Source organism: Phalaenopsis equestris, unplaced genomic scaffold, assembly GCF_001263595.1.
Source record: "Phalaenopsis equestris unplaced genomic scaffold, ASM126359v1 Scaffold000002, whole genome shotgun sequence".
NCBI lineage: Eukaryota > Viridiplantae > Streptophyta > Magnoliopsida > Asparagales > Orchidaceae > Phalaenopsis > Phalaenopsis equestris.
This window is the reverse complement of record NW_018164444.1, coordinates 16796313-16823996: the sequence shown is the minus strand read 5'-3', so window position 1 is coordinate 16823996 and position 27684 is coordinate 16796313. Positions and strand designations below refer to the sequence as shown.

The window sequence follows — 27684 nt, the reverse complement described above, 5'->3', positions numbered from 1 at the left end:
AGGTACATCTTCGTGTTTGGCTTGCAAACTTCATTACGATGAAGAAAGCCCTTTGGAGCACGAAAGATGTGCTTTTACCATACTAATATGAACAATGTTTATCCCAAGGACAATTTTCCTTTTTTTTGGAGAGTTCAATTAGTTGTTGCTACTTCTGCATATCAAATGCTCAACTTCATGGAAGCTTATTTTGGTTACAACTAGATAATATATGAATCTAATTGATGAGGAAACTATTTCTTTCCAAACAGACAGGCATGCACTGTTTTAGGGTGATGTCCTTCGGACTGAAGAGCATGAGCACAACTTTCTAGCATCTCATGAACAAGGTTTTCAAATGTCTCATCAAAAATATACCATGGAGGAATATATCAAAGACATGCTGGTCAAGTATCTAAAAACTCCCAACATATTCCTGACTTAAGAAAATATTTTCATCTTCTTTGAAAATATAACACAAGTCTTAACTCCGCCAAATGTTTCTTCAAATTCACATCAGACAAGTTCTTCAAATTTTATGTTTACTCACCATGAAATCAAGGTTAATCTTAAAAAAAATCGAAGCCCTCAAGGAGATGATATCTCTTAGAAATACAAAAGAGGTGCGAGAGTAAATGGAAGGCTCGCTGCTCTATCTCTCTTTCTGACAAGATTAGGAGATGAGTATGACAACAATCGACAACAATCCTAATTTTGTGCTTGGGGCACATACCTGATGGTCCAGACGAATGTTCTAGGCTACAAGAAGCTGTAAACAGTCCTGTAACATTCAAGTGGACACTGACAGATATTACATACAAAAATGATGCCAACATTGACCTAGGCTTAAAAATTTTAAATAAATAAATGCTTAATTTAAAAGAGGAAGGAAGGAGAATTTACTGAGGGGAGAGGAGGCAGACCAGAGGAGGAAAAAGAGGAGGAAGCTCATTGGAATCCCTCTCTGATCTCCCTCTTCGCTTCTTCTTCTGCGAATAATGCCCGGACAGTTGGAACAGTGCCAAGTCCAGTATCAGAGATTCCCATTTATAGGTGGGGAAGGCATTGGTAAGTCCACCCGGAGCCTTCATATAAAGTGGTAAGTCAATGATAACGATCAGTCTAGTTGTTATTGAGCCATGGATTGCCGTCGGCGAAAGGGTGTGTCAATTCAAGGCTTGATCTATGGACAAAGGCCACAAATCGTTGACATGTGAAGTCGGTTTGCCTAAGCATGGTCACACTTAGGCCTGACATGACCACGTTGAGATACTTTGGGGCATGGTCACGCCTAGGGCAGGCTGTAACCACGTTGAGGTATTTTGGGTTGAGGTCATGCCCAGGCCTGACGTGACCACGCCAGGCAAAAAAAAGTACAGGCTCCCTTTCGACCACAAGGGTTGATGTTCGTGCAAGTCCCATGTGACCAAAAATGAGGTCAGGAACATGCCCTTGCAACCTTTGACCTGATTGAACCCCCACCACATCTTTCTCTCATGACAAGCTATGATATTTTCCTCCCACACATTCAACGGTCTCTGTCGCCACCTATCAGCCATCGTCGTCCGCCGCAGACCAAATAAAAAATTTCAGTTTTTTTTTTCACTATTTTTATTGATTTTGGATAATAAGAACTAATATGCTAAAAAATAGGGGCATCTTTTAAATTTATTATTTGACATGAATTATGATGCATTTAACATAGATCTCGACGCATTTTTTGAGTAGAAATTCTTCCGATTTTAAAAATGATCGAGAGCTTTGATTTCAACAAACTTGATATACTTTCGTCAAAGTAACGACATATATTGCGGAATAATGAATTACTTTATTAGATGACGAAGACTCATGCGTTCAGAGTAATAGTGTTCTAAATGCTATGCAACGAGCCAACGAAATATCTCAAACATGCTGTATTAAAGACCGGACGATGACTCCCAGTTGTAATTGCTCTTGAGGATTCTATTGAAAATACATCGAATCTTTCTATACATTGTAAACATGATAAACATTATATTTGGTGAATATTGTAACCATTTTTTCGGTTGCAAGACAAGGGTTTGTCTATCTACCTACAAACTTATAGTGAATCATTTTGACTGGATTAGACTTTTGATTTTCTCCATCACGTAAAAATTATTGATCTCATTCTATTTTTTTTTATTATCTGTGTGCATTAGATTTCATACAACACTTAAGACATTAAATTAGTACTCAACTACTATGAATTTTCAGACATGTAACAAAAATAATAAAATTAAAATAATTAACATGCATTTTATCTTACAAGATAATCAAATCTCAATATATCAAGGTTGTATTATTTTTATTTGACTATGCATGTACTCTATCAATAGAAAGTTAATTTTACCTTATTTATTTTAAAGACAGTTATATCATAATACTGTTTATTTTTGGAAATATTTACATATTTATCACTTACAACTATGTATTTACATATTTACCACCTAAATTTAAATTTTTACATTTGTGCCACATTATTTGTATATAAAAGTTGTATTTAATAATTCAAAAAATTAAAATAATGATATTTTGAATGTGTCGGGAGTATTTATTTTTCAGCCTACAAAAATACACAAAAAAATGTAGATCACATGAGCCTCACGTGATCTCTTTAGGTTCGCTGTATAAATTGTCGCCGAGGCAAAATGCAGCCTCATGAGCTGCTGAAGATGGATGGAGGCAACATCCCAAATTCAGTACTGGCTGCCGTATTCTGATCTGCTGTGTTGGAATCTCAGAAGTCGAGAAATTCTCTACTGGAGAACGAGGGAGAGAGAGCAAGGGAAGGGGGCTGAGGAAGACGACTGTTAGGGGGGAATGAAGACGGCAGACGTGAACGGCGGAGGCTGCACCGGTGGGGAAAAGATCAGCAGCGGCTCCGGCAATGGTGATAGAGGACGGGCGAAGAAAGGCGGTTGGGGAAGGGTGGGGAGTTTTCAGCGGGATCTGGTGGCGGGGGCCGTGATGGGTGGACTGGTGCACACAGTGGTTGCGCCGATCGAACGGGCGAAACTTCTTCTACAAACGCAGGAGAGCAACGCCGCCATTCTTGGTTTGACTGGTCACGCGCGTAAGGTTCGCTTTCGCGGCATGGTTGATTGCATCGCCCGCACTGTCCGCGAGGAAGGCGTACTTTCTCTTTGGCGTGGCAACGGCACTAGCGTTCTCCGTTACTACCCTTCCGTCGCCCTCAATTTCTCTCTCAAGGTAATCTCCTTTTTCCATTAGTTTTTTTTGGAGTGTGATCGATTGCTGCGTGATTGGGGGGTGAGATTCTTGTCATGGAAGGAACTTCTGTAGGGTAACAAAGGGTTCTAGCTGGGGAGAATGTGATTCTCCGACCTTTTTTTTTTCATAAACACTATTGAGCAAGGTTCTTAGTGTGGAAGTGCTACTGCGACTTGATACTAATTCAACCTTATGATTTTTCTATATCCTTAAATAACTATGGTGATGAGAAATGGACTCTTTCTCGTTGTGGACTTTCGCACTGGGAAATGACATCCCTCTACTCTTTAATACACGATACTCATCATACATAGCTTAAATTTTTAGATTTGGACTCTCACAAATGGACGTTTGGGAATTTTTCAAATTTAAATGCTCCATTTTTTTTAAGTTTTGCCCAGAGAATTAACTTTAAGATTTATGCTAAATTTCCATATGATTTGCGAAGCCTTTGTTCCAGAGAGGCTCGTTATTTGTTGAGAGATTCTTACTGAAATCGACGAATGAGAAGGCCAGCCTACTGAACCAAGCGTTATTTTGTTAAAGGTTTATATAAAAAGTAGAGATAGAAAACTGCTGCAACAGATAAAGGGGAATATGTGGAGGAGAGAAAAGTTTGTAGGTGTTTGCATTGATCCATTAACAATGTTTAGAGCTAGCGGCTTATCAATTGTTGAATGTTTATATTTATGGTGTTGTGTTACTTGTAAGGAAGATTTCAATACATAACACTCAATTCTCATGCTGTTGTATTTACTTGTAAGGAAGATTTCCATTAACAATGTTTAGAGCTAGCAGATTATCAATTGCTGAATGTTTACATTTATGGTATTGTATTACTTGTAAGGAGCATTTGAATACATAATTCTCATTTCTCATGTATTTACATATCTAACACCTACATTTAAATTTTTACATACATGCCACCTTCCTATGCATGAAAAGGTGTATTTCACTTTTTAAAAGTTAAAATGGTGCCTTTTATGTGATATGAAAGATTTAGGTGGTATAAATGTAATAAGTAGAGTTTTGGTGTTAGATATGTAAATACATAGGAATTGGTTTTTTTCACTTTTTAACATGCATTTGCATATCTAACACCTAAATTTCAATTTTTGTATACATGTCACCTTCCTATGTATGAAAGGTGTATTCCACTTTTTAAAAGTTGAAATGGTTTGTTTTATGTGATATAGAAGATTTGGGTTGTGTAAGTGTAAGCAGTAGAATTTAGGTGTTAGACATGTAAACACATAGGAATTGAGTGCCATGCATAGAAACACCCATACTTGTAAGGCGTCACTGTAGTCAGGGGGTTATAGTTATGTCAAGGAAGAAAACTTGGGCTGTGGTTGTGCCAAAGCATCTTCCATTTGTAGTATTGTAGTTATAGCAAAGTGGCTTGCTATTGTTATACGGGGCTATTGTGCTTTAGTTATATTATTGGCCAATCATCGAATCAATGAAATTGAGCGCTCAACTAAGGGGCTGCTTGGGATCACTTTTGCTTTTTGTTTTTCATTTATTACTATATTTGTTTATGTTTAATTTGAATTAACATATTTGCTTAATTATTTTAAAAATGCTCAAAACTTTTCTCAGGTATTTTGAATGTTATTAAAAAAAAAGTTAAATTTTTTAGAACAAAAATAAAAACATATAAAAACTATTAAATTTAGAGGCTAGAGTTCCATGCTTTATTGATAAGAAAGAGGTGTATAAATACACATTACAAGACCCACATAAAAGACAAGGCAAATTCAGAAATACATAAATATGAAAACGAAAGAAAATAAAGAAAGCAAATAAAGCCTGATAATAACTGCAACATTAATCAGGTTAATAATTCTTATACTCCCTCATACGTTGAAGCATAAATGTTCATCATGTTTAACTTGGATTTGAAGTCGTCAAACAACGGCTGCGGAAGATTTTTTTCGGTGAGCATATCTGCTAATTGACCATTGGATGGAACAGATGAAATACAAATCTCCCATGAATGAAGTTTTTTCTTAATAATGTGTCAGTCAATCTCTACATGCTTGTGCGATGATGCTGGACCGGATTATATGCGATGTTAATGACATCTTTATAATCATAGAACAACTAGAGAGGACCAGAGACTGATAGATGTAATTCATGAAGCATAATGCATAAATAGAGAGCCAAGTATATAGAGTGAAACTTGGCTTCAAAACTGTTTCAGGCCACAACTGACTATTTTTTGTTTTTCCATGTGAAAACATTTCTCCACACGAATGAATAGTATCCGGAGATTGATCTTTGATCATGGATGGACCTAACCTAATCTGCATCCGCATAAACAACAATATAACGAGAGGTGTGATGCAAAAAAAAAAAAAAGATATGAACCCGATGTCTTTTTTTTTAAGTAGTGAAGGAGTTAATAACTCTGAGATGGTGCTCATAGGGATTATGCATGATTGACTCATAATACCTATTTCATTGCAAATGTCGGGCTGAGTATTGACAAGGTAAATGAGTTTCCCCACAAAACGTTGGTAGTGAGTTTTATTCACCGAAACAACATTGGGATCATCAGCTATTTTCTCATTTGGATCCATTGGAACTGTTACTGGTTTGCATAAGAGTAGGTTATTTTCTGTCAATAAATTAAGCACATATTTGCACTGAAATAGTAAAATCCCTCGAGATGACCAAGCAACTTCCATGCTTAAGAAGTACCAGAGTAATCCTAAGTCTATTATTTCAAATGAAGTAGCAATAATACCTTTTAGAGACTTCAATACTGGTAGATCATCACCTGTGAGCATGATATTGTCGACATAGACGATATGGATAAAATTTTTTTCACTGGAGGAATTGATCTGATTAGGCTTAAGAAAATTATGTCCCATTACCACCTTTGTGAACTTATCGAACTAGCCCCTCGGAGATTCCTTCAGTCCATAGAGAGGCTTCCGCAGTTTACACGCTTGTCCCTTAGGGAAAGCAGAGTCAAAACTTTAAGGGAGGTACATGTACACCTGCTCTGTGAGATTCCCATTTGGAAAAGTATTCTTGACATCAAACTGGAGCAAGGGCCAATCTAGATTCACAACAAGAGAAAGTATGACCCGGATGGTATTCAATTTATCAATCGGAGCAAATGTCTTATCATAATCAAACCGGTATGTTTGTGAGTAGCATTTAGCGACCAACTATGCTTTGTTGTGTTCAAATGATCCATTAGAGTTGAACTTGATGCTAAAAATTCAACGACATCCCATTGCTTTCTTACTCGGAGAAAATCCACAACATCCCATGTATGATTCCGTTAAAGGGCATTCATCCCATCCATTACTGTAGCTTTCCATGAAGGGTCAACTAGTAAATGGTAGATGATGATCCGTCAAGACAGTAACAAATACTTTGTATGTCGGAGATACACTGTGAAAAAAGATATATTTTTTTCATGGAATAAAGAGAGCTCGCCTGATTACATTCCTCGATAAGAAAATTCACCTCCTCCTTCGGAGTGAGGTTAGTTCTGGGGATGTTGCTCGGAGTGGATTTCAGGTCCTGTAAGGAAGCAGTGGGCTCCAGAGTGGGACCATCAAAATGGTACATCGAGTATAGACATAGAGGATGGGAGGAGGGTCTAGTTGACTGATAGGTGGTGGGTACAGAGTAACGGATAGTTCCTTGGATATAGTTGTTGGAGTAATATCCATTGGGGTTGGATAAGGAATGATGTCCAAGAAATCAAACTCCTCACTTAAAACAGTGATAGGGAAGTGTATAACACTTTCAAAGACGGAGACATCGACACTCGCATAGAATTTATTTGTAGTAGGATCAAGATTTCGACAGTCTTTTTAAGTGGCAGAATACACTTTCAAGGAAGACACATTTTATGGATCTAGGATCGAGCTTAGTATGATTCAGAATAGTGTTACGAACAAAGATCGCGCACCCAAAAATTTTGGGTTTAAGATTATGAAGAACCATTTGGCGGGGAAACAAGATATCAAAATGGCTAAAGAGGTTCGAAACTTGTGATTTTTTGTGGGGATTCTATTGATGAGATAGGTGACAGTAAACACAACATCATTTCTAAAGCTTTTTAGAACATTAGATTGAAACATAATAGAGTGAGTTACTTCGAGAAAATGTCAGTTTTTGTTATCGGCTGCCCCATTTTGTTGGGGAGTGCTCGTACATGAGCTATGATGGATGATGCCCTTATTTACTAAGAATTTATCTGAAATAGAGTAAATGAATTCACGACCATTGTTGGCACGAAGGACCTGAATTAACATTTTGAATTGAGCAATATGAAAAAATGAAAATTTTTGAACGTGATAATAACTTCATATTTATCTTTTAAGATATAAACCCATATCATTTGAGTGTGATTATCGATTAAGGTAATAAAACACTGTTTTTTAGTGTAGTTGGGTGTACGAGAGGGTCCCCACAAGTCAGTGTGAATAAGTAAAAAGGAGTGGAACGCGTGTAAGGGTGAGGAGATTATGGAACTCAATAATGTTTAGCTAATTGACAAGTCTCATTTGAGACTAGTAATATTTTTATTAATAAACATTAATAGGTACAAATGTTTTAAATGTTAAAAATTGGAATAACCCAAACAATAATGTAACAACATAATATGATATTCTGTGGATTGAGAAAGACTGCAACTACTTGGAGAAGTCTCCTCGTTTCCTGTGTCTTTCTCTTGGAAGTAGTAGAGCTCGACTACTTGCTTAACATTTCTAATTATCCTTTTCAAACGACAATCTTGAAAAACACAAACATCATAAGAAAAACAAGCAACACAATTCATGTCATGTGTTAGCTTACTAATAAATAACATGTTATATTTCAATTGGGGAACATGCAAAACAAATTTTAGAGTTAGACCGGTTGTTGATACAATTGATCATTTACTAGCAATAGAGTTAGTGGAGTCGCCAAAAATTTTTACTGTATCTTTCCCTGAGCAAAGACAATATGTCGAGAAAGCTTGAGAGCATATAATCAGGTGATCTGTGACACCTGAATCAATAATTCAACGACTGGAATGGTACCTTGACGGATAGTGGAGGTCGATGGACCGAAAGAGAATTGAATGGATCCAAGTAGTTTGATTAATCGCTCCATCTAACTCTTAAGAGTTTCAGATAATTTTGGAGTGTTCCAAGTGGAGGTAGGTTGAATAGAAATAGAATGAGATGTTGTAGTGAGACCCTTAGCAGAGGAAGATTTGACTGACGGTTTGTGTGCTTTTGAACCATTGAAAAATTAGATCTGTTCAATTTGTGGGTGGTGATTAGGAAGTTCATGTGATTTTCCGTTCCTCTAGTCTGTGGAGGGATTGAGATCAATGTCGACTCTTCGGTGGACTAGAGTACATTGTCGGAGAAGGCTTAATGGTGGAAGAATCCATTGTGGTTCCAACTGATCCAAAAGTGATTTTGAGTTGTCAAGACAGTGAGATCCCTTATCGTGTGGATAAAATAACGGAGATCCGATGGATGGAAAGGGATCCCGATATCTAGAAAGGAATTCTGGCGGGTGGAAACCGCGGCCAGCTAGTCCAGTGGCCTGCTGGAGGGAGCTCCTGCTGGTTGGAACAGGATCCCGTCGGTTGGAACCAAGCACCAATCCTTCAAGCAGTGCATCTATCGTAGCAGAAACCCTTTAAACAACTCGAGCGGTGCTTCTGTCTTAACTGTAACCCTCAACTCAACGGGAGAGCGATGCTTCTGTCCTGCGGATGTCGCAATTGGAGGTATCGATCACCATGAAGAAGGCTTCAACGGGATTACAATAGAAACGAAGCTCTAGGGTTAAGATCATTGCTCTAATACTATGTTAAATTTTGAGGCTAGAATTCCATGATAAGAAGGGTGTATAAATACACATTATAAGACCCACATAAAATGCAACACTTAAATTCAAAAATACATAAATATGGAAACGAAAGAAAATAAAGAAAGCAAATAAAGCCTGATAATAACTGTAATATTAATTAGGCTAATAATTCTAATAAAAATTATACCAACTAAACCTACCTTTCAAAATGAAAGCAAAAATAAAAAATAAAAACGATGCCAAACAAGCCCTAAGATAAACACAAAATTCTTAACATCTTGGGAAGGCATGGAACTGGAAGTAGAACAAATGTAAGATGGGACGGGCATGCTTAATGAAATCAGGATTAAAAGAATGATGTGGAGGATTATATGCTTATATTTTTGTTAGCCTATTTATGCTACTAGTTATTGCTATTTATGTTAACAATGGTGCTTAATTCCCCTTTTTTTTCTTTCTTCTCTTTTTGTATGGATTCTTTAGGTTGATTTTTTCTTGAACTATATTTTACAATGTGCAAGCTTTCCAAATTAGGCAATATTTTATTCGTGGTGTTTCCAAGTTTTAACATGATCAATAATCTCAGTTTCGCAGCTTCACTAGTTTTACAGCCTGCTGTCTTAAACTTTTTTAAAGTGGCAAATGATGTGTGGAGCTTGCTTTAAGTTTCAATGGCGTTGAAGTTATCTTAAATGTACGGATGTCATACAACCAAATACTGCATTACCAATTTTCTTTATGTCTAAAAGTTTTTTTTTTTTTATCTTTGGATTATGTATGAAATATGTTGATTTTGTAATTTATTGCTTCTTAATAACTATTGGAAATTTTTAGAAAGATCAACTTTGTTTGATGCCACGTATTGATATTTCCATATTCCATATAAGCTGACTAACTCATTTCACATTTGGTATAGCCTATATAACTAGCATATACTTTTTTGTTGAGGTTTCTTTTATTTTCTTCTTTTCTCACAGGCTTGGGTGCATAGGCTAGTTATACTTCGTTTTATTTTTTTCCACCTGGAGAGGAAGTACTGGAGTTGTTTAGACTTTTGAAAATCATTAGAATAGTCAAACTACTTTTAAAAAATCATATCAGACTTTTATGCTTTGAAAAATTTCCATGTTATTTGACTGGATTTGTATTTTTCGACGTTAAAGCTATAGCATAGTTGTAAATCCTCTATATTTTAGATGCATAATTGTAAATTCTTGATATTTAAGATGAAACATTTTGGGAAAACTTTGTTTTTATTGTCTCAGCGTGTTTTCTATTATTTCGGTGGGATATTAGTATTCATAAGATCCTTTAATCTGTGAAGGAATGGGGAAAACTGAGCAGCAGTTCTTCGATTATTAAATAACCTTTTTGTTAAAAAATTCACCTGCAATGTCTTAGTCCTGATGAATATTAGTAATTTCAGTATAGCTTGCTTATTTCGATACCGAAGCTGGTGTGGTCTGTTATCTTAATACGAAGCCTGTTGATTGCCATCGTGCTTTCCTTTAGAATCTTTCAATTGAAACTGTAATAATCCTCTCTCTTTTGGAAACTAAAGTTCTGTTTTTGACCAATAACCAACTTATAAGTTGGTCTCCAATGCTGAATATATAAATTTCTGTAACCCTCTTTACAATGAAGTGAGATGCACAAACTTATTTTTTGGGTCCATTGCTTTTTTCATTTGTATGTTAGAATAAAACCCATTGGATATGTAGTTCATATACTGCTTTTTTCATTAGTATGGTAGAATGAAATCCATTTGATATGTAGTTCGTGTACTTTTTTAATGGAGCGTCCGGTTTCGTAAGTTCAGTCTCGCATGCTTGAAAACTAACTCTGCTTATTGTATGCACTTCTCCCAAGAACCAAAAAAGAGCGTCAGTTTGCTATCACAATCTCAAAAGTTGGTGGTTCTGTTATTTCACATGTAGAAATGGTTTGGTGTATTATATTTTCTTTTCTTTTCTATCACTTATAACAAAGTTGTCTATCATTACTAAAGAATTATAATTTTAAACATCATCACGGTTAGCCTTATTATAATTATTAGAGTTTGTTTTATGAATCCCCAACCATTCTAATCGAGTGTTATATGAGGCCTTAAGTATATTTTACACAAATATTTCAGCACAACTGGATGGCTATATTTTACACAAGTATTTTGGCATTACTAGAAGCCATGTTTTGTTTGGTTTGTTTGTGATCCTTCCATATTAATTTTATCTTATCATGTGCATTTTATACCTTCCCCTGCAAATTTTCAAACCATTTATTTATTTTCCACTGTGGGCTACTAAAATTCGACGCCCTGGAGTCTTTGTGTTATTGAGAGCTTTTGTATTTATTTCGGGTTAAATTTTCAGAACACAAATAACATTGTAGATAAAACGCTACCCAAAAATTTTGTGCGAACTTTTTGATATGGGGTACAATATTTCCCATAGGTGCAAAACCCGATAGTTATTTACCCTGCCTGATAACAAGAGAAAACTTTCGATTAAGACTAGTCATTCAACGTTGAATATTCAACATATAGTAGCAACAAACTTAGAGCTTTATATTGTAAAATTTATGACATTGAGCTTAAAACGAATGGATGTCGAAAATGATGATGAACCCGATCAAGATCTCATGGTTCTCACTTAATCAGAGGAGGTCGTCGACCCAATCTGGCAAAATAATTCTTATTAATAACCATGAGTTGTGTTGTCCAAGGGATCTAGGGTGTATATTTATCTAAGAGGACAAATTTAAGTCAATCTTAGCTAATAAAAAAGCTTTGTGTCTATTAATTGTACTCTTATAGTTTAAAATTCAAATGATAGATTGTCGTTGATGAAAATACGAGTTGCGATTGTGATTGTGGTATAATAATACTATTTGGCCTCAAACTACCGCGTTAGAGGACTCTGATCGTAATTGCTATTTCTTGTATAGTCATTGGATCAAACCATGTAGCCACAAAACTTGGGCAACGTTCTTACTGACGTGAGATTGTTTTGGATGTGAATATAGTGATATATTTGATGCGACGTTCACTCTTTGTGAGCTGAACTCAATCAAAAGTTTTTCACTCTCAACATACTTTTGCGGATGTGGATGAATTTTGCTTTAAGTTTTTATGTGATTGATTTTTAATTTGTTTGTTTGAAGCCTTTAGATTATTGATTTTAATTTCATTATTTTGGTTTGTTATTTTGAGAACTTTGATTTGAAAATTGATTTTAAAAACTTACTCATATGGTTGAAGTTTTTAGTCAATATGATCTTCATTGAGAAATATTTGATTAATTTGAACCCTGTCAACTTTACACCTATAAATGATTAGGTTTAGGATTGACACATGATTGTATCTGAACTTTATGAATTATGTTCTGCTTATAGAGATCGAGTTCATGAATTATAATAGTAGATTTATTTTAGTATTTGTTGAAACTTGATTTTGAGAATAGACTCTCCTGGTTGAAACTTCTATCAACTCGGCCATCATTGGGGATTTGGACATTTGAAAATACTTACATTTGTAATTCATTTGAAATTTGTCAATTTTAGATTTTTAAAATATTAGTGTTGTCAAATTTAATCATGATGAAGAGAATTAGGCTAGGTGGTTTGGACTTGCAAAATTTTATATTTTTATTGGGACATTCTTGAAAGTATCAGATGCATCGACTCCGGTCCTTAAGAGGAAGATTTGACTAATTGAGTGACTCTTATAAACTTGGTGTATAGACAAGACAAACCATTTAAAACATGCATAGTTTAGTTATCTTGAATTTTATGTTAAAAATATGAGGGTTCCTTAAAAATAATAATTGCTTTTTCAAGAGAGTTTTGCATGCTTATTAGAGTGAGTGAACATTTAACTTTAACTCGTGTTGTATTTTTAGACCATTTAAATTTAAATATTTTTTTTATTTGGTGGAGCAGATGCTGGTTTTTTATCTCACATATTTGGCTATTTTAGATAAATTTGCATATATTAAGGTAATTTGTATGATTTTAAAGCATGAATTGAATTACAAATTATTTTAAAAAACACTTGTAAAAGTTAAATTTATATGAATTTATCTTATTTGAATGAATACATTGATGCATGCAGAGGTTCAATGTAAGCTTTTAAAATATCACCGTCTATTTGCTTGCACATATATTATAAATCTGGTAGCGAGGGAGTTTTTTTTTGTTTAAGCATTTAAGCTTAGTCCCAATTTATGATATTTTATATTTAAGATATTGTTGCAAGTTCAAATATATCTTATTTGAGTCAATTTGCAAGCTTGAATATTTTAATATTTTGAGGAAGTTATCATTTAAATTTTTTTGCAAGTCCAAATTGTCTAATTTGAAGTTATTTTTACAAGTTCAAAGACTTTAAAGTATTAAGTCATATGCAAATTCAAAAAGTTCAATTTGAAATATTTTTCTAAGTGCAGTAGTTCAAATTAATTAATTATATTTTTTTGCAAGTCCAAAGTCATTCGAAATTTCAGTTGCCTTCTGGTGTCTTCCCTGTTTAGGGATGCTTTGGTCAGTGTCGTGAGACACAGCGGCTGTAGATGGGTTTTCTAACTTATAGGTCTATAAGACGTATGTGGGTTATTGATTCACCCGCATGAAAATAATGTGAGCACAATTTTCTTGTGTAGATATATTTGCTTGTAAGATCAACAGGCCAATGAATTACCACAAAATTTTTCCCTTCTCTTTCCTTCTATCTCTCTCTTTATACCTACGATTTTATGTTATAATATATACATACATACATACAAATATATATATATATATATATATATATTACTCGTAATATTTTTAGAAATAGAAAGGCTCTTTTTGTAGCCACTTTGAGCGGAGAGGTTCTTAGCTTGGGATTGCGTGAGGCAAGAAGTAAAACAAGGGAGAGGCACGGGTTTTGGCTTTATTTTGTGCGGTGGAGCTCGCAAGTAGGGAAGGGTGTAGTGGTTCATGTGAATAAGAAAGGGGAAGCAACAAAGTAGGATCCTCAACGAGCTGATTCAGTGAATAATCAAGAAGAAGAAGCAAAGGAGGATCCATAGCGGGCTTATTCGGGAAAGAAAGCCAAGAGAAGATGGCTTGGTTTTGAGGAAAACAATGGCATCACACCCTCTACGTGTAGGGCATGGGATTAGAGAAGAGGTATTTGGCTATTGCGCACACTAAGACAGTAAAAGGTTTGTGATAAAAAAGGAGTGGAGCCTCGATTTAGGCGTTTGATACATTGAAGAACATGAGTTTTGGAGGCCTTTAAGCGCAATGATCCTGTCGTTGCCTTCATGGAAGGGCAAATGAAGAGCTTTAGAGTTTTCATGTGAAGTGATTCCGTATGTTGCCTTTCCGGCTAGCTTTAATCGCGATTGTATCATAAAAATTTTGGTCATGAGGGGCAAAGTGGTAGGCATAAGTTTCAAAAGTCTTTGTAAGCTGGGATCCTGCCGTGTGTTGCTAAGCATAAGGCTGAAGTTCGGCGCAGGCTTCTGCGTGCGTGTGAATAGGGAGGAGTAAAGCTCTTTTTATAGAGCAATCTCGTCTTTGCTTTCACTAATGACAGAGAAGGAGACTATACGAGTGGGAGAGGAAGATGAGCAAAATACTTTCTATTTTTGTATCCAGAAGGAATGGGAGGCTTTGATTGTTGTCTTCTTTTCATACTCCCACTCTCAATTAACTACTCGTGAGAGTGGAGAAGGATAAAATCTTAAATAAAGCGGCAACAAGTAACAATATTTTTTGGTGAGATTGCCTCTTTTTTATTTTATTTTAAGGGTCAACATCCATCAGTTCTCAATAGGTGTTTCTACCACCTTTTCTTTGATTTAATTAGTTCATACATCTATTGTAGAGTCCGCATTTTTGCCACTTAATTTGGTTCTCAATGGATTCTTTGTTATCATTCCATGTTTTTTGGCATGGGTTATAATATTGGTTATCAACCTAAAATCAACCATCAACATTTTTTTTCATAACTTTACATTAATCATAATCAATTCATTGGTTATGAAACAATATTTGGATTTGCATTATGAACGACGCCATCACATTATTGGGTGGAGTACTAAGGACTAAAGGATTGCTTTAACAATATGAAAGTTTATATCTGATGTATGTATTGTTCACCCCAAAAGTTTTCAAGGTGGGCGATTATGGCATAGTTAAAGATCAAATCGAAGAACTTGGGAATAGCTTTTGACAGTCTTTCAAACCAGCTACTACCACACATATGGATGGAATTTTCTTCTAGGAGGAGAAAGTTTATTCACATCCTAATTTTTCAACCTTCAGATCCAAGATTTGGATTGCTACCATTCTTTTCAATGATCTTAACAAGTAATGTCATCATGGCGGACCATCACTGCAACCAACTATGAACTTTTTTGGTATTTATTTACAACATCCTTGATTCTGAACTAGTCCTTACCCTCCTCAAATGGAACTAGCACGTCTTCTTAATTTTTCTAGCTTAAATGTGACCATCCTTATTGCTGGCACAACCTTGTTTGCTTCGCTATCCGCCGTGCCAATTGATAAAAATGCATATAATTTATCTTCGACAATTATAATTTTTTTCATCATCATTAAGCTCACCATAAGTGGAATTTTATCATTGCTGAAAGTTGTGAGGCGGAATTTTGCTATTGTCATGATAAAACCATGAGCTGTATTTGGACCTGATCACAAGCTTGATCTCTTCAACATCAAGCAAATTTCTTAATCGTGGATGCAATGCAATTTCGGGTAGTTGTTTGTTTGTTGCTGTAGCTTCACCACTTGGATACATGAGAATAAAAATAGGGAAGTTTGTTGTTGTTTAAATTTTGATTCAATGGGTTAAAAATTTAGGATGAAAATGGCCTTTCTTTTCATAAGAAGAAAAGTCTCTCTCTCTCTCTCTCTATATATATATATATATATTTTTGTTGATGTTCATTGGCACTCTAGTGGGAGAATCAAATTTGCAACACTTTGAACATCTTTTAAAATTGAACAAAAAATACTTCAAAAGCTAAATAATATTAATATAAAATATATTTTGGAAGCTATAAATTTAATGATTAAATAAAAAATTTATCATACAACCTCATTGTATAGAAGTAGAAGTGTCGTACTAGATGTGAATTAACTAGTGCTAATAAACGATCAATTTATAATCACACTCTTAAATTTGTATATTAAAGCACATTAGTTTTTAAATGATATAATTCTACAGAAGGCATCTCATAAATGAAATTGAGCTATGTGATTGAACATGTGAGTGAGTGTGGCGTGGGGCGTCATAACCAGGACCGGTTCAATCCAGAGTTTTGGAGGGGTGGTCGACCCTCTAGGCAATGGAATGCTGTCTCTTTTTAAGCGGTCCCGCTCCTAGTCATCTAGGGATATATATTTGCATTTTTTGGTATTTAGTTTTTTTTCTGTGATTTGCTTTGGGACATCCGTTGACGCTCATTTTCCTTTGCTAAGGCTGTCCTAGGGTCTCAAGTGGAGTTCTGACTGCATCTTGGTCTTCAAGTGATGTTTATCTTTCTTATAACTTTTCCCCCATAACACTCCCACATCCCCCTTTATCATTTTCTTTGTTGCAGCCACCCAGAACAACACTCCAACCACTGTTCTTGTTGCTCGCCGCTTTTCGCCTTGTCGCCCCCACCTTACCCGTTGCTTTTGCCATCTTCTAGCTTGTTGGCCGACCCCCCTTGCCAACTCTTCGGAAGTCCAAACTACAATAGTTAAAACAAATATTATTACTAATAAAGCTCATAGGTGATCACAACTGACCACTTAAAAGAAAAATAATAACAGGCTCAACAATTCAAATCAAATTAGGGCGGATCTTAGGGTGTTGGTGGTGATCGATGAGGGGTGAAAGGTGACGGGATGGTGAATGAGGTGGTTAGCAAGCAAAAAATAAAACAAGGCAATAATTTATGGGTTCCAGACAACAAGTAGGTAACTGATATCGATGTCAACGATAGTGAAGATCGAGGGCTAGAGCAGTGATTGCAACCGGTATGGAGGACTTGAATAGTGATGACAACACGTGGGAGGGGCTGAGAGTGCCTAGGTGGCATTGAAGTGGTTCTGAATGGCTGGAACAACAGTCAAGGCTACAAAGGGGCATTTCTCATGGCTGAAACAACCTCAAAGCAACAAGGAAACAAGATATGAGCGACCGGAACATATGCCAAGGAGCAGGGAAGGCAGTTGAATAATAGAACTACAAAAAATTGTCGAAAGAGGCTGTCCCTGGTGGTTGCAACTGGGAAGGGTCGGTTGAGAGCGATGTGGGAGGATGCGGAAGGGAATAGGGGAAGATAATTATCTCATTGGGAGGGACATACAGTCGAACACCACCCAATCACTTGGATACAACCCTTGAAAGGAGAAACGGATATCAACGGTTGTCCTCACGCCAAAAATTGAAAACCTAAACAAAATCACCACATATATAAGTCCTAGATAACTAGGATTGGCCCCCCTATGGAAAGGAGGTGTCAATCCCTCGTAGGAGAGTCGATTGCTCCTCTCGGGTCTGGACCGATTCGGTCTAGACAAAGGACTCCGCGGGAGAAGCTAGTTTGTTGTCATTATGACAACAAGGGCAATGATAGATGGGGAAGGATTTTTTGGATGCTTGCTGAAATTTGATGAACTTAGCATATTCATCTGTAGAGATGGAGAGATTCTGATTCTAAGTGGCATCACTAGTAGTGATCATCTGAGCTAACTGAGATTTAGAACCCCTATGGGCCTTTTTCAACAACTTCTGACATATCTTCTTTGCATGACTAGATTCATGACATTATAGCACTTTACCTAGACCCTTAATTTTTCAGAATTTGGAGCTCCACTTCTGTAATTATCTTGAGACCGAGGTTACTGATGTCTGTATTTATTTGACTAGCAAGAGCACTAAGTTGTTGTACAGATAAGGCCTAAGAATTCAAAATTGTACGCAGTTCTCTAGCGTAGGCTTTGCTCAACGTTGTACATCCTGGATCAGCTAAGATTTGTGATTTGATACTTTTATATTGAGAGTTGAGGACAACTAGAAAATCCGTAATAGAGGACAACTAGAAAATCCGTAATAGTTATTTTTTCTCTTAGGGTCTGTTGAAGAGCAATAAGACTTTCAATTCTTTATAAAAATGTTTAAAGTGCATGTAATGAGTTTTCGGTGATTGATCCTGTTGTTTAGCTTGATAAAACTCTTTGCATACATAAAAAATTCGAGAAATATTTTCTCTCACTAACAACACAAATGATAATTCCTCCATCAAATCTTTAACACTATCATGATGAGTGAGATGACCAGATTGATCTGGTTCGATGGAGTTTTGTATCAATATTAAAAGCTGGGCATCAACCCTCATCCACTCAAAATAATTCAGATCCGTCTCAGCCGGAGAATTATTAATGAGGTGACTTTTTTGAGAGATAATTTTTAGCTATAGTCTCATAATTTTATTCTAGTAAAAATGATTGATGTCATTTAACTTTTCATCTTATGTTATCTTAAGTCACTGATAAAACCAAACCTATCAAAAGATGTTTTTGTTTACCGATAAATGATTGCATTTAGTGCTGACGAACGGACCGAAGTAGCAGTCAAACACTGGGAGATAAATAACTCGACCACAAACAATCCAACAACAATTGTCGAAACGAAAAAAAAAAAACAACTAAATCTACTGAGCAAAAGAAAATGAACGAAGTAGACAAAAATAACATATGGCCAAACCAACCTAAGTAGATGACTCATATCGAAGCAGACATATGGACTCATAACATGTTAAGGCTTCATTGATGCCCTAATCCTCTCAATGCAGAGCAATGCAGATGGGTGTTGGGTGATGACAGAAGCCGAAGAAGAAGCACAAGATGATGAATATGAAGGTGAATACACCTTTGTGCATGAAGTAGGTGTGAACATTGTAGACAAAGCAAACACAGATGTGTTCGAAGTGGTTCGATACAGACGTTGCAGACGAAGCTGATGGAAGCAGATGATGAAGATAGTGTTGTTTGAAGCAGACGAAGACTCAACAAAGCTGGAATGCACCAGAGGCAAAGACGATAGGGTCCATCGCTGGAAGAAGATGATGATGTCGCGGGAAGCAGACAGAGACATCGAGGAAGCTGGAATGAGCCCGAGCGGAAAAAAATTACGAAAGGCTAACTTCAAAGATGAAAGATGCAAAGAGGAAGGATTCGACGGTGCTCGGATACCATGTGAGCGGAAAACTTTCTTGTTTTCAATTAAAATTATATATTACTTATTTGTAGACACTTCTCTGTCTATAGATTAGGAATATACCTAATACAGAAAAAATCTGAAATTAAATATCTTTTAATTAGTTTACCTAATATACAAGCTTTTTAATATTCAAGCTACCTAATATTTAGTATTTTCCATAACAGTAGCGATCGTGATGTTAATGTAGTGGTTGTAAAGTGGTTGATTTAAGTTTGCAGCGGCTAATAAACCTTTTGAGTTTTGTCTGGGATATTGGAAAAGACAAATAAGTGTATTAGTTCTAAAAGTTTTCACCAAGGGTTTCAAAGTGCTTGCCTCTTCAACATGCTCAACTCCATCTGTGAGGAAGAATAAGGTGTAAACCAATGATTAAGGGTCCGTTTGGGGTAGCTTATAAGTGCCGGCGGTGTTTTTAAAATATCACCTCACCGTTTAGTTTGCGCGTTTTTGAAAACGTTGTCTGCCGTGTTTGAGTTTTTTACATTAAACGCAGGCCGCAGGTCGACCACTGCGGCCGGCCCGCGGGTCGCGTTTCAAGATAAGCTGCTTATCCTAAAACGCACAAGCTGCCCCAAACGGACCCTAAGTCTAGTAACTTCCATGGGAGACAGTTTCAAATCTAGGTGGAGTTTTTCACACTCAGGAGCCCTGGAACTTACCCACTATTTTATCTAACTTGTTTCAGCACTTGCCTCCATTTATTTACCCATTTATTGTCATTATGACAGCCATTCGAAGTTCGAAGTATTTCAAATATCCTAAAAATCTTCATGCTCTTCGAATTTATTTTTATTATAATGGCCACAAGCGCAATACAAGATTGTCATTACTTACGGTCCCTATTGGAGAAACTACTTGCAAGGAAATCTAAAGGAATTTTTAGCTGAAGCGCATCAAGGGTAGCACATGGAGCCTATCTCAACCAAGGAAGGGTTGAACAGTTAATTGGGTTGATTGACACTATTTTATGGGAAAGATCAATGATGAAGTTTGTGACGATTTCTATCACAGAGGTAAACCTCATTTATATATTTTAATCTTATATTATTTTTGTGCAAATAAGGACATGTATGCCAACCATAATGTTTTCAATAATGTGCCAATAATAAATTTGTAATCATTAAGTTTGAGGTCCGTTGAATTTCTTTTAAATGAGTAACTCGATGATATCCTCTTTCTCAACCATTTGGATTTTGGCATTGATCTGAAGAACTGATTCCATATGGAGAGGTCATTGATCGGCTTTAAAAGAGAATCAAAAGATCTTGAATGTGTCACGATTTTCATAATATTAGTGGGTGATAATAGTTATTATGAGTCAAGCAACTGTATATTTTAGTTCTTGAGCTACTTTTGTTTATAATGCCATGTTTTGATGATCATTTTTTGTTATGTCATAATGTTAACCTACCACTAAGCATACAATTTCCAACTCAACTCGGCAAAATAACTTTCTCCATACGAGGGTTTGCTAGCTGAACATTGTACATACTTAAAATATTTTGCCAACTGTAGACTAACATGACTAATCACGAAGGCTTGCAACTTTTTGAAGTAGTGTAATTCAATTGAAAATTTTCAAGTAAATTCCCTCTAGCAAGGTAATTTATTAACCAAAGTTTATCTCTACTGCAAAATAACATTGATGTCTTTGCATGGGAGTCATTCAGGATACCGACATTAGATCAAAGCATTTATCATCGCCTGAACATTATTTTTGGGTAATAGACTGATGAAATTATGAAAGAGGAATACCAACTAACTTTTTTAAGGGGTTTATAAAAGCAATGACAAATGGTGCATTGACTTGACATTTCTTAATTAGCCGTAGCATAGGGATGATTACCCTTGCCAACTATTAAAACTATACTAGACTTGAAAGTCTATTATCCTCAAATTCCTTGATGCTTTTGTTAGCTACTAACAAATTTCAATGCAGCCAATTGATGAGGAAAAATCAAATGTATAATCAATGAAGCAATTTTATTATAGAGTTTTGTCATTCAGGCTATGAAATGTTGGCTCTATGTATCGGGGTCTTATAAATAAAATTTTCCTTTCCAGAAGGAATGAAGCATGAAAATTTACATTTTTTTTTGCCGCAGAATGTTGGCTTGTGAAAGAGAAACATAAAATTAAGTGTTGTTGATTTGAGAATGCTCAGGTGGATGAGTGGTTTTATACTAAGAGACAAAATGCAAAGCAAATATATATCCATGAACGGTTTGGAGTAGCTCTAGTGAGAGACAATATTAGAGATAATCACCTTACATGGTTTGGTCACATTAAACGTCGACCATCTGATGACCCTGTTAGAAGAGTAGATGTTTTAGATTTGACTTATGCTAAGAAAGGTAGAGGTAGACCTAAAAAGTCTTGGGCATGTATAAAAACTGATCTTAAATTATTAGAATTAAATGAAAATATGCACTCAATTGGACACCACGGAGAAAAAGGATTCATTTAGCCGGCCCCACTTAATGGGATAAAGGCTAGTTGCTACTATTGTTTAAAGCTAGACTCTATAAGATTTGAAGACTTTCTTTTATATGTGGAAGTATAATATGTGATGTAATTCAAACAAATGCATATTTAGACTACATTATGGAAAAATTTTGGGCTACCTTATCTTATCATAGCGCCTAACGTTAAGGCAATATTGGAGTAACATTTCCTTGCTCATTTAAAGAAATATGGAAATTGACTGCAAGATTGTCTAGGCTTAATGGATTCATCTTTCTATACGACAAATGTGTGTACTGATTTTCGAAACCCTAAAGAGAATGGATAGGGCTAAGCAGATCAAGGCTTTATAAGTCATTCTAAGAGCCTAGAAAATAACTATTTGACAGCATCTCTAGTTCTAAACTAGCTAGAGCTGATGGAGTCACCATTCTTATACTAAAGTTGGATGGAGTAGTCTTGTTTAATGCCCTCGGGTTCAAGTTCTAAGCTAAAAACAATTAAGCCATACATGAATCAATGCTAGTTGGACTCCATTACACACTCATCTTAAGGTTGAGGAAGATCATGAACCAAATCAATTGAGAATATAAGGTCAAGAATCAAGACCTTTGGTATTTAAATAAAGCCAAGGTAGAGGTCAGAGAAGTTCAAGAAGCTCATCATCAAATAGATTCAAAGCGAAAAAAATCAATTGGACGAGCTTCTAGCAAAATAGGACAATTCTTATACAACATCCATTTAAGAGATAGCTTTCCCTTTCATTGATGAGCTCGAATTAATGCAAATCCCATATTATAAGTACTAGCTTATTCCCATTAACTTCTTGTTAAACGAAATGCCATCTCTCAGTTGTGTTAAGGCGAGAAAGCTTTTTTTATCAAGTTGTAAGGTATTTTGCGTAATCTATGATGTTGTTCCTTATAAGAAATATCATGGAGTCTAATATCTAGAGGTCTTATCATAAATATTGTCGTGAGTACAAGAGTTAATTGGGCTTATGTTTGCAAAGAAGTTGATTTGACACAGGTATTATTTGAGATCATTTAAGCATGATGCAAAGAATTTCTTGTAGAAATGTTGTAGTTAGTTTTATGAAAAATATTGTTCGCCCATCTAGTTAATAGTTTGATCTGTTCAATAACTTCTAATCTATCTACATACATACCACCCAGTTCCTATGTGTTTAATATCTACGTAAACAGTATTTTTTACAATTATACCACTTAAATCTTTCATATCACATAAAAAATACTATAATTTTCACTTAAAAATGAGATACAACTTTTCATGGTGGTATGTCTGTAAAATTGAAGTTTATGTGTTAGATATGTAAATATGTAGGACTTGAGTGGTCTGTATGGGGAAGGAGTTCATTGCAACTATCCCTTGAGCGAGGAAGGTGATTCCTACGAATTCTAGAGATTACCTCACCAAATCAATCTAAACCATGCCACTTGCCATATTGCCTTAATGGTCATCAATATCTATGGAGCAGCATCATCACTCATTATTTCATATCTTTTACTATGTAACTGATAATGAGTAGCACAACCCTAACACCAAATTTCTAGATTTGATTTTACAATATAAGGTTGAACTTGAATTTGAAATTTGCTTGGCTACCCGCACAGGAGCGAGCAAACCAAGGTGGCTAATAAGGCAAACCTTAAAATTTAGAAAAAAAATTGAGGAATGATGAGGAATTTGGGTTATTTAGTTACGAACGGTACTTTGGGCTTGGAATGACTGCTCTGACTGTAATAGGAGGCAAATATCTTTTCCTATTCTTTTATATAATGGTGGTCATTTTGATATATTATTTTATTTACTATAGAGTGGGGATTGTTTGGTCACATTAAACATCGACCATCTGATAATCCGATTAGAAGAGTAGATGTTTTAGATTCGACTTATGTTAATAAAGGCAGAGGTAGACCTAGAATGACTTGGGCATATTGTATGAAAAATGATTTTAATTTATTAGATTTAAATGAAAATATGACACTAAATAGGACCCAATGGAGAAAAAGGATTCATGTAGCTGACCCACCCCACTTAGTGGGATAAAGGTTTTGTTGTTGTTGTACTTTAGAGTGGGGATTGCATGTGCAATTTATTCATAGAAACTAGACTAATGTAGAGAACAAAATGGCCACACGTGAATGATGCCTTTGACTGATATCAGGAATTGATGCTCCGTGTCCCATTGAATTATGGATTGAAAAAAGGGTGGCTTATTTCATTAGTTTTGTCGGTTAGTCCCCTTAAATTTCACTAAGGGAATTGCTTTTTTATATACTGGCATTTCATTATTGTGTGAGGGTTATTTTCTTTTATTTTGAATAATCATTAAAAAAGGTAAATGTGGTTTGTGTGGAAGAGACATGGGGTAGTTTGGGATCGCTTTTGTTTTTGTTTTATTTTATTTTGTTTATGTTTTGATTTGAAACAAAATATATTTAATATATTTCATTATGTTGTGATTGCTTGTGAAAGCACTCAAATCATTCAAAAGTTATTTTAACTGTTTTTAAAAACATGCTTATTTGTTTTTAAAAATAAAAAATAAAAATATGTTAAAAGCACATTAAACAAACATGTTTTTAAAAACAATGGAAAAAAACAAAATAAAAATAAAAAATAAAATTAATCCCAAACAATCCATTAAACAACCATAATTATGTGATAATTTAGATGTCCATTGCTTTCAGCCTTCTTTTCAAGAAGTTTTTGTAGTCAAGTATTATTTTTTTCCATCTTGTCTATCTCGGTATTTGGATATTTTTAATAGCATTTTACTACTTACTATGTTTTTTGCAACTATGTATTGCCTTGCATCACCAAATAACCACCCTTACACTAAACCCAAATTCGAAACTTCTATATTTAATGATGTGCATGGCATTAACAAATCTTTACTAAGATTATTTGAGTGTCTTTCTCTGTCTGCTTCATTTGTCTGCTGCAACACCTAATGTATTATTTTTACCCCATAATTTACTGAAAAAATAAATTTGATTTCTTGCAAAAATTTGTCTAGCTTTTGTATGGATATGTGAATCAACTACGACCAAGTTTTGCAAGCCTAAACATTATCATTTTTATATTTCCTATTCTTCTAAAACCTCGCAATCTTCCCAAGATTTGAAATTCCCCCATTTCCTTCACCAGAACACAGCTCCTATTGTCCCCATGCCATGACAATCCACGTAGAAGTCTCAGAAAGACCTAATCATGTATCTAATTGACCTAAAACCATCATCATTGGTCTATTCATGGTTAGAAAGTCTCAACAAGAAATTTGTCCCAAATCCCTAATCTCGTCAGATTTTTCTTGCGAAATTTACATACCTAGTACACAATTCTTATGTATTTACATATCTTGCACCGAAACTTTTATATTTACACACATAACACTCAAATCTTTAATATAACATAAAAAATAGCACTATTACCATTTTAGTTAAGTACACCATTCATGTATAGTTTAAAGCATCAAAGCACTATATGTGTAAATATAGAAGTTTAGGTGTGAAATATGCTATTACATTAAGATGAGTGCTATGTATGTAAATACCCCCTTTTTTTTTGCATTCTACCAACCCTATATCCCTTTCATCCCCACTCCCAACAACCCTAAACCTCTCTTTCCAACATCCCAACAAAGATCAGACTATTAGAATTGCAAAATAAAAAAAAAGAGGCATTGATGCAAGCAGCTAGATTTATCCTATTTGAAGATTGATTAAAACCATATAAGCATCAGAACTCCATTGATTGTCGAACAGATTCATATAAAAGACCCAGTCGATAACATGACCCATCTACGCAATTTGTAGTTTTTAGATGAGTATTCCTTTTTCCATTTCCTTTTGACTGCTATGCTAAGCCTAACGAGAAAAGAAAGGGAATATGTAACATACCACTCAATTCCTATGTATTTACATATCTAACACCTAAACTCTAGTTTTTACATACATACCACCTTACCTGTTCATGAAAAAGTGTATTTCACTTTTTAAAACTAAAATGGTTGTATTTTTTGTCTTATGAAAGATTTGGGTGGGTAAGTTTAGAAGGCAAAATGTAGGTTTTTGTTATGTAAATACATAGGAATCAGGTGGTATCCATGTAAATGCGCACCTAAAAACCTGAAATATTTACTCTAACGTGGCATCCATCTTTCCTTCAACTGTCACTCTAAGCAAGCTAATGGTTTTCAAATTACTAGATGAATATCCTTTTGCCAAGCTCCTTTTGCTGCTATGATAAGTTTAAAGAGAAAATAAAGGGAAGATTTATCTACATAACGCTCAATTCTTATGTATTAACATATCTAACTTCTAAACTTCACTTTTTACATACTTACCACTTTACCTATGCATGGAAATATGTATTTCACTTTTTAAAAGCTAAATAGTGATATTTTTTTATGCGATATGAAAGATTTGGGTGGTATAAATATAAAAATTAAAGTTTAAGTGTTAGATATGTAAATACATAAAAATTGGGCGGTATGTATATAAATGCCCCAAAAGAAAGACACTCCTAAAATCCTGAAATATTTACTCTAGGAAGATTTACATACACACCACTTAATTCTTGCATGTTTACATATTTAAAACACAAACTTCAATTACAACCACCTTATCTATACGTGAAAACTGTGCATCTAATTTTTTTGATTTGTATAGTGTAAATGTGAAAGGAAATTTAAGTGTTAGATATGTAAATACATAGGAATGGGGCGACATGTATGTATATGCCCGTTGCGGTTCCTAGGAAATCTCTCTCCTTTCTTATCCATGTTTCCTTTAACTGTTACTCTGAGGAAGCTAATGGTTTCAAACTTTACTGTCTGAGTCTGTCTTTGTTATTAATCCAGGACCTTTACAGAGGCATGCTCAGGGAGGATGGAGAGGCATCTCCGGCGGGCGGATTGACCTCAGCCGCCACCGTCAACTTTCTGGCCAGCTGCCGGCTGCACCACACTCGTTCTCATTTACCCTCTCGACATCGCCCACACCCGGCTTGCCGCCGACATTGGCAAGTCGGACTCGCGCCAGTTTAGAGGCATTCTCCACTTCCTCCAAACCATCCACAAAACCGACGGCATCCGAGGCATCTATAGAGGCCTCCCTGCCTCCCTCCACGGCATGGTGATCCACCGTGGCCTCTACTTTGGCGGCTTCGACACTGCTAAGGAGTTTCTCGTGTCAGAAAACTCGGCTTTATGGAAAAGGTGGGCGACCGCGCAGCTGGTCTCCACGATGGCCGGGCTGATTTCCTATCCGCTCGATACCGTGCGACGGCGGATGATGATGCAGTCCGGGTTGGAGAAGCAGATGTATGGCAGCACTGCAGACTGCTGGAGGAAGATATATGAGACGGAAGGAGTCGTCTCATTCTACCGCGGTGCGGTTTCGAACATGTTTAGGAGCACCGGAGCAGCTGCCATTTTGGTATTGTATGATGAGGTGAAGAGGTTCATGAACTGGGGCCGATTATGACAGGTACATCCATTTTTTTTTGGGAAATTTGCATACATACCACACAATTCTTATGTATTTTTGTTTGATATTTACACTTAGGGACATTTAGATGCATAGCACACAATTCTTATGTATTTACATGTCTCACACCTAAATTTTCATATTTACACAGCACTGAAATCTTTGATATCACAGCACTATTATTACTTTGTAGAGTGAAATACAACTTTTCATGTATAGGTTTAAAGCACCAAAGTGCTAGATATGTAAATATAAAAGTTTAGGTGTGAGATATGTAAATACATAAGAATCATGTGCTATGTATGTAAATTTTCCTTACAATTACAACACCTTAGTGTCATAGACCTTTGCATG

General features: G+C 35.6%; 1 protein-coding gene across 1 annotated transcript; it reads left to right on the top strand.

Moving 5' to 3' along the window:
• Positions 1–2671: 2671 nt before the first annotated feature.
• On the top strand, positions 2672–27405 carry LOC110039601 (probable ADP,ATP carrier protein At5g56450). The gene is given in 3 exon segments (XM_020744725.1): positions 2672–3210; positions 26703–26788; positions 26790–27405. Coding segments are annotated over 3 exon segments (1014 nt in total). The 5' UTR covers positions 2672–2820; the 3' UTR covers positions 27328–27405.
• Positions 27406–27684: the final 279 nt, after the last annotated feature.